At 43.6% G+C, this 18,411-nt stretch overlaps 1 protein-coding gene across 2 annotated transcripts; it reads right to left on the reverse strand.

The window, feature by feature from the left end:
- Nucleotides 1–367: 367 nt before the first annotated feature.
- Nucleotides 368–17,622, reverse strand: FBXO40 (F-box protein 40). 2 transcript variants are annotated; one of them, XM_066617125.1, is made up of 5 exons: nucleotides 17,488–17,622; nucleotides 17,054–17,157; nucleotides 9,038–9,067; nucleotides 3,434–5,335; nucleotides 368–2,732 (listed from the first exon to the last, which is right to left on the reverse strand). In XM_066617125.1, the coding sequence occupies exons 3-5, from the start codon at nucleotides 9,038–9,040 to the stop codon at nucleotides 2,505–2,507; spliced, it is 2,133 nt and encodes a 710-aa protein (XP_066473222.1). In that variant the 5' UTR covers nucleotides 9,041–9,067; nucleotides 17,054–17,157; nucleotides 17,488–17,622; the 3' UTR covers nucleotides 368–2,504. The 2 variants fall into 2 exon arrangements, with proteins under 2 accessions (XP_066473222.1, XP_066473223.1); XM_066617126.1 differs by lacking the exons at nucleotides 17,054–17,157; nucleotides 17,488–17,622 and adding an exon at nucleotides 11,859–12,099.
- Between the last annotated feature and the right edge of the window lie 789 nt (nucleotides 17,623–18,411).

Here is an 18,411-nt window from a genome sequence, read left to right on the forward strand (position 1 = left end):
CTTCCCCTTGACTTAAGAACAGCTCCCTCTCTTGTAACTTTCCGGCGAGGCCTGAAGACACTTCTGTTTAGACAAGCCTTCTGAGTTCCTGGCCTTTTTAACATTTCTTAACATTTTTTAACATCTGCTCACAGGCCTGATCCTTTTCTAATTTGCTGCCCGATGCTCTTACCTGATTCGTTTTTATCTGACTACTGTTTTTATGATATGTTATGTTTTTATCTGCTTTTAAATTATGTCTTTAACTTGTTTTAACCTTGTTTGTAAGCCGCCTTGAGTCCCTTCGGGGCGAAAGGCGGGGTAAAAATAAAGTATAATAATAATAAATAATACTGTAACATACCTATTTAGAAAAAAACGTAAATCATTTTCATGTTCTTATGTATATTTTTAATAACGGTTCATTCAAGCCACATACAAAATGAACAATTTCCAATCAGAGGTGATGTAATATGAAGGCTGTGCCTGCTTCTATAGTTAAATCACTGTTTTAGTGGGCTAATGTGTTCTGCAGCAGAATGTGCTTGTTCAAGGGCTAACAGTGGGAATGAGGAGCAACGCTGAGCCAACATCTCTTGTGACATAACACAGGATCGCTGCTGTTTCGACAGCAACTGTACCTATTTGCTGCAGCAATTGTAGGGTCTACATGCACACCTGAGGTGTAATCAGCGTACATCTGTGCTCATCTTTACATCCTATCTTATCTTTACATTTACATGTCATCATCTTATCTTTACATATATCATCTTTATGTTAGTGCAGACAACCTAAAGGTGACCTGGAAAAGATTATGCAAGTGCATATACTCATAAAACAACAAATCATTTGTAACAAGAGCTGAAATCAGTGATATTCAAGCAGGATTCCATACATATTTGTGACATTTCAACAAGCATATGTGGGTAGAACTCCTAAGCAACAGGCTTTCAGACGTGTCTGTTTAGCAAACATTAACTGTTCTTTTTTAGTGTCTCATTTAATGATTGCTTTCCACAAAAATGAATGATTCAAAGAAAAAATTGAGTGTGATTTTCTGGGTCAGTTCAAAGCCCACCTCAGCCAAAGAGTTGATGGATGGCTTGAAGAGACTGCTATCTTTCAGTCTTACCTCCATCAAGGTGTAAATTATGAAGGATTGATAAGGAGCCATCGCTGAACTCCACAAGCCTTTCCCCCAACTTTAGCCAAATCCTGGGTCCCCCACAGTCTCCTAAAAACAATAGCTAAGGGGGTTGCCACAAAATGTAAGGACAGCCATGTTGCTCCTTCCCAGTAATTTAAGCACTGTTCCCCATTTGTTCATGGGATACAAGTAATGCAGCTCAAAGGACTTTGGGAAAGATGAATCAAAGGTCTGTAAAGCATGTTCACATCTGCAGAAAATGGGCAATACTGATAACGAATAGCAAAGAAATAATGATTCAAGTCACGCTTCTAAATATACCTGAACATCTGGACATTATGAAAACCTGCTAGGGTAAGAGATGGAGCAAATTCTTGCGAGATCTGAGCAAGCGCCTGTATCTGAGTGCCTTGTATTATTTTTGCATTTCTCATTATTTACCCTGTCCTGACCAAGTTTTTGCTCCAGTACTATCCTTGCCCCATCCAGTGTCAAATTCCTTTCTCAGATCCCTTTAGTACTTATTCTGCATTTTTATGTAAAGTTCCTTTCTCAATCTGTTCTCATTAAAAGGAGCCAAAGGACAAGCAGCCCTTGCTTCTTTCCCAGCACCACCACCTCTCAGAGAAAAAGAACACGTACAGGTCCTGTTTGTCACAGCCCTCAAGCCTTTGAATACAATCCATATTGCCTTGATATCAGAAGCAAAGTTCCCACCAGTCTGAATGCCTGTAAACTGCACCTTCAGGTTTTTTTTTAAAAGCCTTTAGTTTAGGCTGGCAAACAAAAGGAGGAGTCAAAGCCTCAAGTGCTCAGAACAGAAGCTATTTCTTAATTAGTAGATATGCCCAACACATTTCTACCTCAGCCTCCAAGGGCCCCAAAAACACTTCTTGGTGCTGACCATAGATAATCGAGTAAGTTTCCAGCAATTCATACTTCTGAGGACCAGATCAAGCATCAGTCAGACACAGCAGGTGAATCTCTTATAACTTCTCAGCCTGAACCTGTGGGCTGATGTGTGTTGTGAGAAGACAAGATTTGGTTTTCAAAGGTGCAAGCTCCCCTGTGAGTCTCACAATTCTAAAGTCTATTGTACATTTGTGTCCTAGAGATGGAAATGCATCAGACACATGTGCACCAGTTAAGAAATATCTTGTGTTCTGAGTACCTGTTAGAGGATCTGCCTCTCCCGTTCCCCCTCCATTTTGATTTGACGCTACTTCCTTCCATTTTTCCACTTTAGGTCTCAAGTCTGAAAACATGGGCTTGAGTTTTTCCTACTGAAATACTACAAGAAAGTCTGTAATACATTCCATAGAAAACTACAAAAGTCTTGACACTTTAATTCCAGAACAAAATGCCCCTGCTCTTGAAATCACTGCAGTAATCTCTGAAGTTTCTTGGAGCCAGGTGCACGTCTGAATGTAGATACCAGACTCTTTTGCCTCTGCTCCTCAGGTGAAAACATGCTAGTAAGCAAAACAGGGTCCTTCCTGTGCTCCACATCATAGAAAGGGCAGGTCTTTAAATGTATAGCCATGGAAGGGATGTTGCTGAACTGCCAGTTGTTAACGGTTGCGAACAAGCTGCTAAATTTCCAGACCTTTTGAAGAGGAATAAACAAGAACATGTCAATATTAACTAACCAAATTGTAATAGTGAGGTCTTTCAAATGAAAATTCTCCTCCCAATGTGATCAAAACCTAGGCTGATTATGTCACTGAACTCTGTGTAGGGTAGTGCAGGACTACATATCCTACACTATCTGTTATCCGATTCTATAGCAATACTATGCAAGGCTGGACACTGAGATTGCGTATAGGTTTTAGGATGCTATGAATCATCAACAGGCCTGACCCAAGCTGATCTGGTGCCCAAAGCAGCACCAAAATCCTACCGTCAACCACCCACAACCAGCATGCATGAACCCTCCATCCCGGTCCCACCGCAACTTCACCTCACCTCCTGGATCTGGTCTGGATTGGTGATGCTGCACAGAGGTACTGCTGCCACCATAACAGGCAATTTAGAAAGGTCAGCTGCATGGCCACTTTTGTCCCAATCCGCCCCCCAGAGCCACCCAAACGTCCAAGCTGTAAGCTCTCATTATAAAACTTTCAGCTCAATTTTAACTATGACAAATGTGTGTGCTGCTGCAACCAAAGCCTAACTAAAATTACTAGAATAGCTTTGCAATTCTTCAAACCTCTCCTACCCACAACCCCAACTCCATAGTCTAATGTTAATATTTTTGCAAACCTATTGGGCTAGTGCCATGATGCCTCAAGTACCCCTGTCACTTGCCTTTCTGCGGACTCTCCAAGACATGCCTCCATGGGAATATCTCTTCTTTTCCCAGAGCAGAAAAACCATTCCTCTCTCCTGCAGCAGAGTAGCACAGATATCCCTCATCAGTACAGATACCTGTGCCAGCTGAGACAAGCTAAAGCTATCCAAGAAGCCAGCGATGTACTTCAGTATCTCCAGGGGAAGGCTGCTCAGAGCATCCACTTCTTTCCCTCGATTATTTCTGAGAAAGTTGCCTTTCTTTGTTTCTGAGAGCACAGGGGCAACCTCTGGCTTGACAGCAAATGCCTTGAGATGCTGGCTGTAGATCACTTTGGACCTCTGCCCAGAAGGGCACCAGGGGTGTTGAACAAAGGTGCACCCCAGGTAGGCAAGTGGGCAGCGGCGCTCAAACCAACCATTCAGACAGGACTGGATATCAGTGTGAACATTCTTGAAATGCGAAGGAAACTCGTCTCTCCGGAAAAAATGGTTGCAGGAGAATGTGAAAGCAGAACTGCTTTTGTTATGCCTTTGGGTCACGCTCTCACTCTGAAGCTGTAAATGGAGAGTTGGGGGGTCTTGAGCATTGAGAACTTCTGCGAGAACAGTTGTGGAGGAGAAAGGTTCCTTGGCAAAGCTGTACGTCTGCGTCCCAAAATCCACATACAAGGCATCAGTGCTCTTATGCTCAGAGATCTGGTGACCTTTCAGCTCTTTCTCCAGTGCACACAGCAATGTTGTTTCAATTTCCTTAGATTTAGGAAGATCCTCCAGGCTTATTCCCAGCTCTGAAGTATCAACAGATACAGTCTTAGTGGGCTTCTTGTGTGCAAGAGCATCCCCAAGTCGCGCTCTTCTGCCACAGTAGCTGACTGGCACTCTGAAAGTGGTCACTGTCTTCACCTCCTGAGGTTCCAGGTTTCCATACACAAAGTCTTTCTCTTTGGGAGTGCAAGCAGCCATCTGACCAAAATGGATGAGCATCCTTCCATGGTGCACCAGATACATATTATAGTCTCCTACACTAACCTCTTTTTTCAGCCTCTCCAATACCCCATCTTGCCAAGGAGCTAGGCCTGTCTTTTCTGCAGCTGGGTTCACCTGAGGAAGCAACTGGGTTCCGTCATTGCCTCCCACACTGCTCACATCTGCAGGCTCCTCTCCTTGAGCGCTACCACTAGAAGCTTGTCTTGCATTTGAAGACTTGCTATCATGTTCCTTTTTCTCGACTGCTGAGCCTGTTACTTTGCACGCTTTAAACTCTTTGCTAAACATATTTTCCCAGATGTTGTAACCACCCAAATCCATGCCTTCTTTGTCCTTTGCCAAATGTTCGCGCTCTTCCTGGCTGAGCTCAGTTGTTTGAGCATCGTCTGCCATGGATGGTCCAGCTTCCCTTCCAAAAGCTCCTTCTCCATGGTATTTTTCATCTTCATTATCAGCTGCTTCTTCCATGGTGCAAGGCTCTTGGCATTCTGGGAAAAACTCAGCCATTTTCAGTGCCCTAAAGAGAGTCTTCTGATCTCTCAGGGCCAGGGCCACATCCAGGCACTCTTCACTGGGTTCCTCTTTCATAATGTTCTCATTCAGTTTAGGATCTGAATCTATACTTGGCCAACGATTCCATTCCATGGAACAGGAAACTATGCTAGCAGGGCAGACCTCAAGGTGTTTAGCCACTTTAAAACGGGCCATGGTGAAAGGGCAGCCATAAACAGAGTTGAGGCAGGGGACTTGCTCCAGGGGGCACAGGAGCTGATGCTCCTCCTCTTTACACATGTGGAAGGCAGCCCCACAGCGAGATGGGCAGCTGATCACCACACATGAGACAGTGAGTTCTATGGGAGCTTGACAGTTTCGGTTGAAGCACTTCTCACAGTGCTTGTGCTGTTGAGGTGAAATTCCATGCTTCCTGCCCTGTAGAAGAGGAGAGGTGAGACAACATACCATATTGTTAAGCACTTGGAAAACATGAATATGGTCATTTATTTTAAAATGTGCAGTAAAGGTTAGCTCACACAGTTCCTTTGCATCCTGGCAAGTGTCACTTAAAAAAAATAAGAGAATCACACATCACCAAAATTCAGGTAACGATTTCAGTGAGTTTAAGTAAAAACCACTTAAGTATTTAAATAAATACGATGCAAGTAAAACCAAAAATTAAAAAACAAAAACTAAAAAGAAACAAAAATTGAGCCACAATAAAATATTTCAAAACCCTAAAAAAATCTGCAGCAAAGTCACTCAACTCCACTGAAAGTCTAAAATTAATCAGAATGCCTTTTGAATGTTGATTATGAAATATTGACTTCTGTATGAGCTAAAAGATTAGTGTAATAAGAATGGACGTTGTTGATGATTAATTGGGATTTGTTATTGAGAACACTTGCTTCCTGGGGAGTTGAAGAGAAAGAATCTGGATTCCAAAAAAAGGCTCCACTGTACCCTGTACCTCTACAAATATTAGGATACATTATTTATTTTTCACATTTCTATACCACCCTACCTCCAAGGAGCCTAGGGCAGTTGGAGATAGTTCATCCCCTCCTTTAGCCCTCACAACAAGCCTGTGAGGTAGGCGAGGCTGAGAGATAGTGACTGGCCCAAGATCACCCAGGAAGCTTCATGGCTGAGCAAGGATTTAAACCTGGATCTTCTATATCTGAGTCCAACTCCTGAATTACTACATCATCCTGGCTCTCATGTGTCTTTGCCGTAGGTTAATGCCAACAACACATGGAGCCTCAATTGGTGTTTAAAAGACATCTTCCCTTTTTCTGTGACCCTGTCACACACTCCTTCCCTCTCCCTGTCTGGAGCCAAATCTCGGGAAAGGATGGAAAATTCCCAAAGGAACTGGAGCTTGTATATGTGCTTTGTCTAAACCAGCTATACATGCCATAGCATTGCAACATCTGCTGACAACCAACATTTGAGGAACAAAAGAACAATAGAGTCCTCATCTCAGGATGCCTTCTACCGTGTATGATCTGCCCCCCCACACACACACCACCTTTATATCAGTTTCAAGAACTGTGAATTAGGGCGCAATCCTAACCAACTTTCCAGCACTGGCATAGCTGTGCCAGTGGGGCATGTGCTGCATCCTGCAGTTGGGGGGCAGTCATGGGGGCCTCCTCAAGGTAAGGCAATGTTTGTTCCCTTACCTCGAAGTTGCATTGCCCTTATGTCAGAGTTAGAAAGTGGGTTAGGATTGCGCCCTTAATCTATTATGTAGACTCAACCAGAAAACTGTCTTCAGCCCAGAATTTAAATCCTCAGTTTTCCCTTCCTTTCTTGGTTAATTTAAAGAGGAATTGAGCTGGAGTGCTGAACTGAATAGCCAAGAAGACTGACCAATCATAGTGTCCCTTTCCTTACATGTGGGAAATGTATTTCACACAAACTTCCAAATTTTGTTCCCATTTTCTTGGGAAAAGCAAGAAAGCCCAGCAGAACCCATTACAAGCCCAATCCTGAGCTCAGTGCACCAGCTTAGTGTCAGCGCACACTGTCACAAATGTGCCATAAGTCACATTTGTGGGGCTTAGCTCCAGCACCAGAACTAGAAATGCTTGAGATTGCTCTGGGCTAACGCCGGTGGAAAGCTGGTGCTTGGTCACTGGTGGTGCTTGACCATTTGGTCACCTGAACCATGGCATGGCAGAGAGGTCGGTGGGAGCATGGGAGAGGGTGGGGAGAGGGCAAGGAGGAGGTGTGCCGGCGGGGAGGGAGCAGGGCAGGAGGAACGCCACCAGATCCTGAGATTTGTGTTGGGCCACTCAGTCCGACATGGAACACTTTGATTCTGCAGCAGCTCCAGAGCTGCTGTAGAACTGAGTAGCCCCATTGTGGGGCTACTTCCCTTACTCAGGGCAAATGTCCCGTTCTCCTGAGGAGCTGCTGGCTACTGCCCAGTTGTGCTCAGAATGCCACAGCAGTTATTTTTGGTGCCATGGCAGCCCCTCGCTCTGGGCAGCTCAGGATTGGGCTGTAAATCAGCTTCTGATTTCCAATGTATTGGTAAATGCATGGTTCAGCACATGCTGGGTAAAGCCTTAGCCTTCCTTTAATATTTCTCTGCTCTCTTCCCCCCTTTTCCTCTGTTCTGAACTTTCCATTGGTCATTTTCTTCCTGTTGCTTCTTCAATTTTTTTAATGTGTATATCTGTGAGCCCAATCCTACGCATGTCTACTCAGAAGTAAGCCCCATTATAGTCACTGAGGTAAGTGACTACCAGGTCACTTACCAGGTAAGTGGGGTCAGGATTGTAGTCTGTGTGTGTTTCCACACCAAATCAAGACAATTTTAGGGGGCAACCCCCCTCTGGGGCAATTTGCTTACCACCTAAAGTTTGCCTTAGTTACATATTTTACATTAAAAATTTAGCCTTCTCTCCCCTAAGGAACATTTCTGTTTCCTCCTCTTTCTAAAAAATTTCCAATTTCATCAATTGGAATTTCAATTCAAGTTCAATTTTCAATTTAATTTCAATTTCCAATTTCATCAATTTCAATTTTTCTCCTCCCCCGGTTATATTGAGACAGTCTTTGAACGAATCAGTGCAAGTGCAATACAGGTCGGTTCTCAATATCCACAGGGAATTCTCGGACCCCCCATCAATACCGAAAATTGCAGATAATCAAATCCACAATTTATGGCACCTTTCTCTCGCTCAACGGGACCGGTACTGCGTTCTGGTCCCCTCCAGAGGGCTTTCTGAAGCCCACAGAGGCAGTGCGCATCCGCCCACTGCCTCTGCAGGCTTCAGAATGGCCTGAACATGTGAAAAAAACACCTCTTCCAGTTTCCTGAGGGAAACCAGAAGTTTGAATTCACAATCCACAGCCCTGTTGTACTTGTAATTAAGCATGAAAAACAGTGATGCCTCAGGCATAAAAGAGTGCTTTCAGATTAAATCAGCAGTTCCCAAACTTACCGTGATCACAGCACCCATCTTACACAGCATCCTGATGCAGCAGTGGGCCTCACTCCCCCAAGATCTTGTGAGAATCATGTGAGATCTTGCAAGAAAAGCACAAGACCTTGCACAATCCCAGCTGGTCAAGATGGCAGTGCCTAGAGGAAGGAGTCGCAGGGGACACCCTGTGGTACCCATATGAGTGCGTCATGGCACACAGTTTGGGAACCACTGGATTGAATGGTTATGATTTTTTTCCACCCCTGCTGTTGTATCTCTTCATATATTTATATCATTTATTTTGAACTTTTCCTTTTTTGAGGTGACCTCTTAAGTATTTTGCAACAATTTTTGGTGGGTGTATGGTGTCCATCAATTCAAGGTCCTGGCAAACATGCATATTCTTGTACACATGTGAAGTGCACCATGCATGTCCTGAGGCATCTGTGGTAACACCAGCAATAGGTTTACCACTTCAGTGAGGCCTAAAAAATCAAGTCCAGGGCTGCAATCCTATGCCCACTTCCCAGGGAGCATACCCCATTGAATACCAGAGGATACTTCTGAGCTGACAAGCATTGGATTGTGCTGTATGTCAATCAATAGTAAGCTGGGAGGATGACATAAAATGGGAGTTACCACATAATTGATTGCACCTGATGAAAAAACAATCTTATTTTTTTCAGAAGGTACCCACCATAGATCCAGTTTGTCACCTCTGATGTCCCTGGGGGAAAAAAGAAACAATAAAAGAATTATATAATATTTTGGGAAGCTTATAAACACAGTTATGATGGATGGTGCTCTGTTTGTGTGCATATTTGTGAACTCAGTGCTGCCTTGCAGAAAAACTATCTCCTTCCAAAGCTAACAGAGACTGCAGAAGTAACATATATTTTAGACAGACTCTACCTATTGACAGATGTTCTTTACCTGGATTATGGTATCTGGATAGTTCTGGATTCTAGTTTCATTATACATCTGCTATAGATGACCAGATAGCATAACATAGAGACCCCATGCAGAGAACCAAACTACCCCACAGGCAAGTTCTCCTAGGATTGCTTGATCTCCTGTATTATCCTGTCTAGAGGGTAGAGCCTCCATTTGCCTGAAGATAACATCCGAAGGTCGCCAGTTCGAGGCTACCGGGCACCGTGTGACCTTGAAGGAGCTGACAAGCTGAGCCGAGTTATTTCATCTGCTCTGAGCGTGGGAGGATGGAGGCCAGAATGTGAAACCAGATCAGAATGAAACACCTGAATGTTGTGATTCTTGTAAGATAGAACATTCTTTCAAATTGTAAAAATCCCTACGGGGATTTAATAAGCCTGCCTATGTAAACCGCCTTGAATAAAGTCTTGAATAAAGACCAAGAAAGGCAGTATATAAATACCTGTATTATTATTATTATTATGCAGGTTTTTATTACACATTTGGAGCTGATGTGTAGTTAAAGGTTTATTAGTATCCATCCAAGTCAGGAGTTCATCCGTGATTGCTGGATGGCGTATGTGGAGAATTCACTCATTGAAAATATTGATTTCCTGCATTTTGATTTACAAAAGTCTACAAGAAGGCTTACAAAAAGCCTTCAAGCTGCAAACCTGGGAGTAAGCCCCACTGAACATAATGTGGCTTACTTCTGAGTAAACATGAGTAAAGGTGCTGTTAGAAACATAAATTAGATGCATCCAATATAGACCTGAATAAAAACTTACATTTAAAAATATAAACCATCAAATCCCTGGGATAATAAAAATGTCTTGGCTTGACACAACTAATAAAAAAAGAGTTCGCATCGACCAAATGTTTGAGGAAGAATTCCTTAAATAGAGCATCATTAAGGAAAACATAACTCATAATATCCCTTGAAAAGTGGGATATGAATGGATAAGTAAATATCAGATCAGTTTCAGCAGTTTGCTGAGAGTTCTTCTTCATCACCCTGGTGGCTGATTTGAAGGAGGCTGAATACAACTTTAAAGAAGTCTGCTGAATGGCACTAGCCTAATATTATGATAGAAAAGGATTCCATTCTGTAATAGGTTAGCAGTCAAGAATGCTGGTCAGTCATTGCTTTTGCTAAGCTGATAATTCAGGAAGCTAGTTAATGACTCTCAGCAACTCCCTAGTGGTCCAGGATGTGTTCCTACATGGGCAATTCTTGCTTAAAAGACCATCAGGTAGTCAGACCTGATGTAAAGCCAAAATGTGGCCCATACTCCCCTTCCCCCCTCTGAGTGAAACAAAGGCAATGTGAGCTATCAGGCTCTGGAAGAAGCTGCGAAGGACTGAAATGGAAGCTAAAGGGGAGAGTCAACCACTTTTTCGATCCCATAGATGACATCTGGGTGAACAGCCTGTTGTTACCTAAGGAAAACGTGCTTCGTAACACCATCCAAACACTCCAACCTGTATATTTGTAAATAAAGCAAATACTATATTACAAAGACGCCCTAATAATCCCTAAGCCTCAAGGGATTTTTCCTCCAAAGGGAGCCAAAACCAGATAGTGATACACCCCTGAAATTTCTTGCATAGCCTGGGGAAGTGGGATGCGAGCATGTCATACTTTGCCACAGAATATGCTGTAAATGAGGACTTGTTTGTGTTTAGGCACATCATACCCAAGTTTTTCTCCACCTATATTCTAATTATCATTCTATCTGTTTTATTGCTTCAAGCTTCCCATTATGCCAAAGAGACTCTTCTCAGGAGAGGATGCTTTGGTGCAATTGTGCCCCTAACCCACCATGATTAGGCAGGGCTACAAGGTTTGCTACCCCTTTTTTTGCTCATCCCTGTGATTAAGCCCATAAAAGTTACTAGCCTTAAAAACAAACAAACAAACAAACAAAACTGGGCAGTTAATGAATACTGTAATAATATTTTGCATCTGTACAGTGTTTTCAAGTGTCCAACATACTTCATGGATATTACCATTGTTATCCTTACAACAACCCTATAACGTAAGCAAATATCTCCAACTTGCAGCTGAGGCTAAGAAATAATTTGCCCATGGTCACCTAGCATGTTCATGGCACAGGCAAAATCCAAACCAGAGAGTTCATGATTCCCAGCTCCATCTCGGAACCACTATGCTACACCATCTCCTGGTTTTATGTACAGAACATAATTGCAAATTGGAGGAGAAAAAGACCTGTCTGTGTTACCAATAAACATCTAAAATATTAGATAATCATTCCAAGGCATACAAAACTTTACCAAATATCACTCACATATGTCTAACCATGCCACAATGCCAGCATACACATACATACAGTTGTCACTAAGGGCCCAATCCTATTCAACTTTCCAGCACTGATGCAGCCTTGCCAATGTGATGTGCACTGCATTGTGGGGGAGACGACACAATCATGGAGGTCTCCTCAAGTTAAGGGAATGTTTGTTCCTTTACCTTGGGGCTGCACTGTGGCTGCATAGAAAGTTAGACTTTCATAGACTGCAGTGCTAGAAAGTTGGTTGGGATTGGGCCCTAAGACTCAGATACAAACCTTGTGGAGTCAGTTCCTCAGAATTATACTTAAGATGTTAAGATCCTCCTACTTCAGAATCATTTGCAGTTACATAGCCTTAGAGAGGAACAACAGAAAAAAATCATTCATCAAGTTGTCTGCCAAGCAGACCTCTGTTGCTCTGATTCCTAAACTATTCCGCTGCACATGTACTCTCTAAAAATAGCCTCAGTGATGACTTGCAGAATGCCAGAAGAGTTACATAGCATTAAAACATGCATGTTCCCATAGCACTTGAAGGCTACAACAAGGTTTGGACTAAAAAACATTAGCCAAATAAGGAGTAAATGCTGCATGCAGGTTTTCCAGAAATGCTTTCCACGGGACAATCATCAACAAGAAGAATTATTCTGCTGCCAGGAAATGGAAAGCAAGCCAGTGATTCAAAACATGTGTGAAATACAGTACAAATATACACCGCAGAACAAGACAAAAAGCCTATACTAAAATAAATGTCACAGAATGGACATTGGACCATTCAGCCCAATCCTGTGCGTGTCTACTCAGAAGTAAGTTCCACGATCATCAATGGGATTTACTCCCAGGTAAGTGTGCAGAGGATTGCAGCCTTAGAGCCCAATCCTATCCAAATTTCGAACACCGATGCAGCTGCAATGTGGCCTTCAGGAAGGCCTCTGTGACTCCCCCCCCCCCCACAGGATGAAGTGCAAGCCCCATTGGCGCGACTGCATCAGCACCGGAAAGTTGGATAGGATTGGGCCCTTAGTGACTTCCACATAGAATTCATTGCATTTCCAAATGGCCACAGCAATTCACTTGGACACAGGTGATTGGTTGGTTGCTTCCAGGGTCTTTAGGGACTGTCCCCAAATGGGTAAATAGAAAAGTATAGTGTATCATTTGTTTTAATGTATCCCCTGTTCAGATCAGAATCAGTTTATTGCTTTTTTAAAGTCGGCCTTCTGTTGAAACAGGGAGATGATTTCTGGCTACCATGGAGTATGGGTGCAAAGGGGCATGTATGTGTCTTGAGGGACGTTTCTTTTCAGTTTTAAAAAAGGGATTTTAGGGGCAAGAGGAAGGCTTAAGAGTACTGAAAAGGGCAAGGGGATAAAGTTCATTAGTATCCTCTAACTTTCCTGAAATTATATGACAATTTAACAATTTAATTCTGTGTGATCTTTCCTGAATCTTTATTAGCCAATGATCAAATGATGGCTTTTTTTTTCTTGCAGTGTGTACCTATTAACAATTTAACAGGAGCTCATCAACAAAGAACTAACTCCTGCGTAACCACATAATAATAAAATAAAATTTTAACCAGTAAACAGTGGGATCACTCAGGCTGAAATAACTAATTTAAGAACAGATTGTGAATTGGAGGTTATCGGGATATGATTTAAAACGCATCATTAGCAGGGACGGGGAAGGATTATTTAACAAACTTACGACCCAATCCTGAGCTGCCCGAAGCGCCCAGGCTTCTGTTTAAACAAGCCTTCTGAGTTCTCGGCCTTTTTAACATCTTTTTAACATCTTTTATATTTTTTACAGGCCTGATTCTTTTATGATTTGCTGCTGCTCTATGCTCTTTTTACCGGACTATTTTTTATCTGACTGCTGTTTTTATGATATGTGTTAATATGTTTTTATTTGTTTTAAATTATGTTTTTAATCTGTTTTAACCTGTTGTAAGCCAGCTTGAGTCCCTTCGGGGAGAAAGGCGGGGTAAGAATAAAGTTATTATTATTATTATTACCGCTGACCAAAAGGTTGGCGGTAGAGTAAAGGCACTCGTGTAGAGCGCAGTCCTGCACAAGCACCTTGGATCCTGCGGAGCTCAGCTCCGCGGATCCTCCTCCCGCCCGCCCTCTGGTATGCCTCCTGCCCGCCCCCGCCAACCTCCCCCCTCCCCGGAACACCTTCCCCATGTCCCCATCCTGGGAGACCGCCAAGCCGCGGAACCTGGGCCACCGTCCAGCGCTAGCCCAGCACCGGCCGGCGCTGGGCTAGCACGGGTGGGAGCCCGGCAGTGAGCCCCGCAAACGTGCCTTACCGCATGTTTGCAACTGTGGTCAGTGGCACGGAGCCATGCCACCGACCACAGGATTGGGCTCTTAGAGCGCAATCCTAACCAACTTTCCAGCACTGACGTAGCTGTGCCAATGTTGCATGCACTGCATCCTGCAGTGGGGATGCAGTCAAGGGGGCTTCTCAAGCTAAGGGCATGTTTGTTACCTTACCTTGGGGCTGCATTGCTACTATGCCAGTGCTGGAAAGTTAAAGAGCTAGTAGCCAGGAAAAGAGGAACCTTTGGCTCTGAGACTTACAGCTCAAGCCTATGCATGTCTAATCATAAGTGAATCCCATTGTATTTATCAGGGTTTCCTTCCAGGAAAGTGAGTACAGAAGTGCAGCCTGAGAAAGCATATATCAGACTCTTGCCCATGGGCATGGACACTACAGGAGTGTAATGAGAATACTATACTATAGTAATGCTATGAATAATATACTATGGCTGCAATACTAGACACACTTTCCTGGAAGCCCCCATTGAATACAATGGGGCTAGACATGCCTAGGATTGCACTGCAAGTAACTGGTGGAAACACTATTTTTATTTCACATTCAGATATTGTAGAAGAGCTATGCCTCAGCAGCACTAAACGGCCCTAGTGTAGAAGCAACACAGATCCCATTGCTGGATTTGTACCCACAAATTTGTTGATACTTTCCTCTTAGTAAATTACTGCCAAGGTATCTGGAATCAGAGACCCAGTTTATCAACCCTGGATACACTGTTCTTTCTGCTGTGTCGTTCATATACAGTATTACTATTGAGAACAAGAGAACAATTTAGAGGCAAAAGACTCCATTCTAAATAGCTAAAGATGTAAAAGTTTGGATAGTTATTACATTGCAGGATCAGGTGCAAATCCTCTTGTCAGTGTGCAGGTTAGAATTCCAAGTGATAGTACACTATTGCTTTTCTGTTTCTTCAAAAAAAACCTAAGAGAAATTATGTTTTAAAACGTTTTGGGTTTCTAAACCAAGTTATGGAAGTTAGAAAACAGCACCTTTCGAGCTGATTTTTCAAGTCACTTCCTCACTGCAGATGACTTCATTCTGGTGTCCACAGTATTTTGGCTTCTGCACTTCTATCTTCATTCCCCCCCCCTTTTTTTCTTTCCCCATGATCCGCAATATGAATGGAAGGATCAGGCAAGGCTGGGACATCTATGAGGCCAACTGATGTGGTTACACATTTCTCTTCCTTTGCTAATCCAGGGAGGAGCAGAGGCTGGTGCATTATTAGGTGAAAGGAGAGACAGGATTTGGCACAGTACCTCAAGTACCAGGAGGTCTTCTTGGGCTGGTCCAGGGGTCAAGTATACCCAGACCCAAATACCCTACTAAGGATTATTGGAATGTAACCAAAGACTTAGGCCAGCCCTAATGTCTGTTACCTATAAAACAGTACGGGAGGGGAAGGGAGAGTGATATGGGAGGAGCCAGGGCTATCAGCACCCAAGTGATAACCCCTGACAAGCAGCCCATCAGCTTGTTTCAATAGAGGGTTCTATAATTGTGTTAATCCCTTTGGATCCCAGAAATGTGATGTATGGCCTTCACTGTAGTTTCCTATCCTGACTGAGGGCTAAATATGGAAATAAAGTTACAAAGAGATCCCTGAAAACAACTGGACAAAATAGCCCAATCCTACCCTGGACCGGTCTGCAGGGTGCAACATCCTCTGCATCCAGAAGGCCAGCCGAAAGAGGTAGCAAAAACTTAATGCTTACCTCCTCAGCTGCTCTGTGGTCCGCTATGGGCCTATTCAGATGTACGCTATTTCTTTTGCTGGGGTAGATTTTTAGGGGAAGGGTGGCATGTCAAGCCCAGGGCAGGGGTTTCAGTTCACACTGACACCACTGCTGCCTAGCCCCACTGCCTACCTCACTGCCTACCCCATCGATATCCACCCCCACTGTCACTACAACCACCCAACAGTCTGTGCAGCACCACTGCCGGTATGCAACCTCCCAGCTTTTGTGCCAGCAGCCACGCTTCGCAGGCTGCCAGAGAGGTGGCTGCAATGGTGGACTGCATCTCAATCTCAAAGCTATTTTCTCCCTTCCTTCTTGTATTGGAAACTTGTTGAAACTTCCTTATTAACAGGCTCTCACCATTAGCAGGCTAAAGATCTCAGCTAATTCAGTAACAGTCCTGCCTCTCGACGCACTCTGGGCAAAGATCCATGATACTGTCCCCCACACACCACGCTGCCTCCCCATACTTATCTAGTAACTACCCAGTGCAAGAGAGCCTCATGTGGCATTAGGATCAACTCAGAAAGCCTTCTGAGGCTTCCCATGTGGTCTTAAACTGGAAGTACTGTTTAAGATCGTGTTGGAAGCTCCAGAAGACTTCCCACGCAGTCCGCAATGCCACATGGGTGCAACACTCAGGGTTTTTGCCCCCCTGCCCCCCTCCAGGCCTGCCACTGAGCTAATTCTGAAGAGTTTCTGGACTAATGGGTCTGTTTTCAGATCCTGACCTCTTCAGATGGAAGAGGTCTTCACACTTTGTGCCACCTGCCTCATCCATAAACCAGAATTTTAAGACATTAATACAGGATTTCTCCAGGGTTGATTTTCTAACAAGTTGAAGGTATTTCCGATCTGGAAGTCCTTACCCTGATCTGAGACATGTGTATGGGTAAACTGTGAAAAATACATCTGCACATGCTCAGAGTCCCTCTGCTTTATTATATTTCATATCTGGCCAGACTGAGCCCTTGCACTGACAACAGGTTTTAGAGTTGAGGTCACAGCTTAAAAATAAGCCTACCATCTATTGAAATTGAAACTGCTGGACATATACGCAATAAAGACCAAGACTGCATCCTGCACACAGGTTGCATAAGTACCAGTGGGATTTTAGGTCATCTAACTATCTGCAGGATGTGCCCCAGTTGCTTAATTTTTGGTACCTGATCCTGGTTGTCAAGTTGGAAACATATTCTTGATTAAGCCAAGGTAATAAAAGCATGCCAGCCTGACATCCCATCAATTCTTTCATGCACAAATTGGCAATAATGTGCTTCCCTCCGTCATTATGTAATTGGTTTGTTTTGATCCTGATTGTGGCATGATGCTAAAGCACTGATCTTTCACCTTGAATCCCAAAACAGATATTTTTAAAAGGCTTACCGTCAGCACGCAATCCCTTTTCGCGCACCCCAAGAAATGGTCTCCTGAGTTTGTCCAGCTGAGTTGAAACGAGGTGGCCAGAGCAGTGGGGAGGAGGAGGAAATCTGAGGAGACAAGAAAGGAAAACACTGAAATACATACAAGTGGCTCTGGCTGTTAAAAATAAAACTAGTGCGCTCGGCAATGCGATCACATGGCTGAATTTTACAGAGCTCTGTCCTTTCACAATATTTATTTAAACTGCTGTGGCTGGAGCAATACTTAACAGGGCTTCAGTGCAACAGCTGATTCATGTCTCTGTAAAGTGCGCTAACATTCTCTGGCCAGCACGCTCTTTATGATCCAGTCATCTTTCTTGTTGACTGGAAAAAAGTGTCACAGCCTTCACCAACCTTATAACCCATGCGAAATCTGCCTTCCAAAATTCTTCTCACCTTTTCTGCTCCTTCTTTTGCATTAATACTAACTGGACATAGGGCTCATATCTTTATCCGCTGCATGTTATCAGCTTTCTACAGTGAACATGTCAAAAGGCAAACCACAGGCTCCAGTGCATTAGAAGATTAGAAGTATAGTCGCTAAGAGTCACACTATTAAAACAAATCTTCAGGTTGCGGTTTGGAAGCCAGGAAATGAGCTGCAGGCGCAAGGGTTTCTTCCTTCGCTCCTGTGCCCAGCTTCCCTCCCCGTTTCCTGACAAGGCATAAACTCTGGTCAATTGTTATACACTTCTGCATACTGTATCCAAGTCCTGGGAGCATTCCAGCTAGCCTTGCCTCCAGTGCTCATGTATTACATGACCATGCCCCATGCTGTCCCCAGGTTCAGTATTTGCCTTAGGAGGGCACTGCTGCATAGGAAGCCTTCCTCCACATAATTTAGAACGTCAAACAACCATGTTACCTTTCATGAGTGTGGTTGACCTTTGGGTTTATTCATTTGTTCCTTTGTTGAGTTTTTTTTAATGCTGCAGGAGGCATACAAAATTCAATGAAACTATGACAGGAAGATGGGGGGACTTTAGCACAAAGCTCAAAGCCAAGCTGTGGATAGCATGGAGCTCAGCAATCCAGACATTTGGTGACAATGCATGATGTCATCATTGAACATCCACAGACAGCATCATGACACAATCACAATACCGTGCATGGGGAGAAGGGGTCTGTGCAGTGGTGTGGACCCCTTACAGCGAATATAGCTTTACACACTCAATTTGTGCTACACAAATGCTAAGCGTTATTATGGTTTGAAGTTGTTTTCCGACTCTAGTTTAGAGAGCAGGCACTGATCAAATTTTCCTGATTTATATGTCATCAGTTAATGCTGAACAAGACACTGAGTGGCAAACCAACATAAGA

This window comes from Tiliqua scincoides, chromosome 2 (assembly GCF_035046505.1).
Source record: "Tiliqua scincoides isolate rTilSci1 chromosome 2, rTilSci1.hap2, whole genome shotgun sequence".
Classification (NCBI taxonomy): Eukaryota; Metazoa; Chordata; class Lepidosauria; order Squamata; family Scincidae; genus Tiliqua; species Tiliqua scincoides.

Bases quoted from the DNA above. Each gene is read 5' to 3' on its own strand.
- FBXO40 (XM_066617125.1), bottom strand. The intron at 2,733-3,433 runs GCAAGTGACAGG...CCTCTTCAAAAG, and splicing joins CTTGGAGAGTCCGCAGAAAG to GTCTGGAAATTTAGCAGCTT.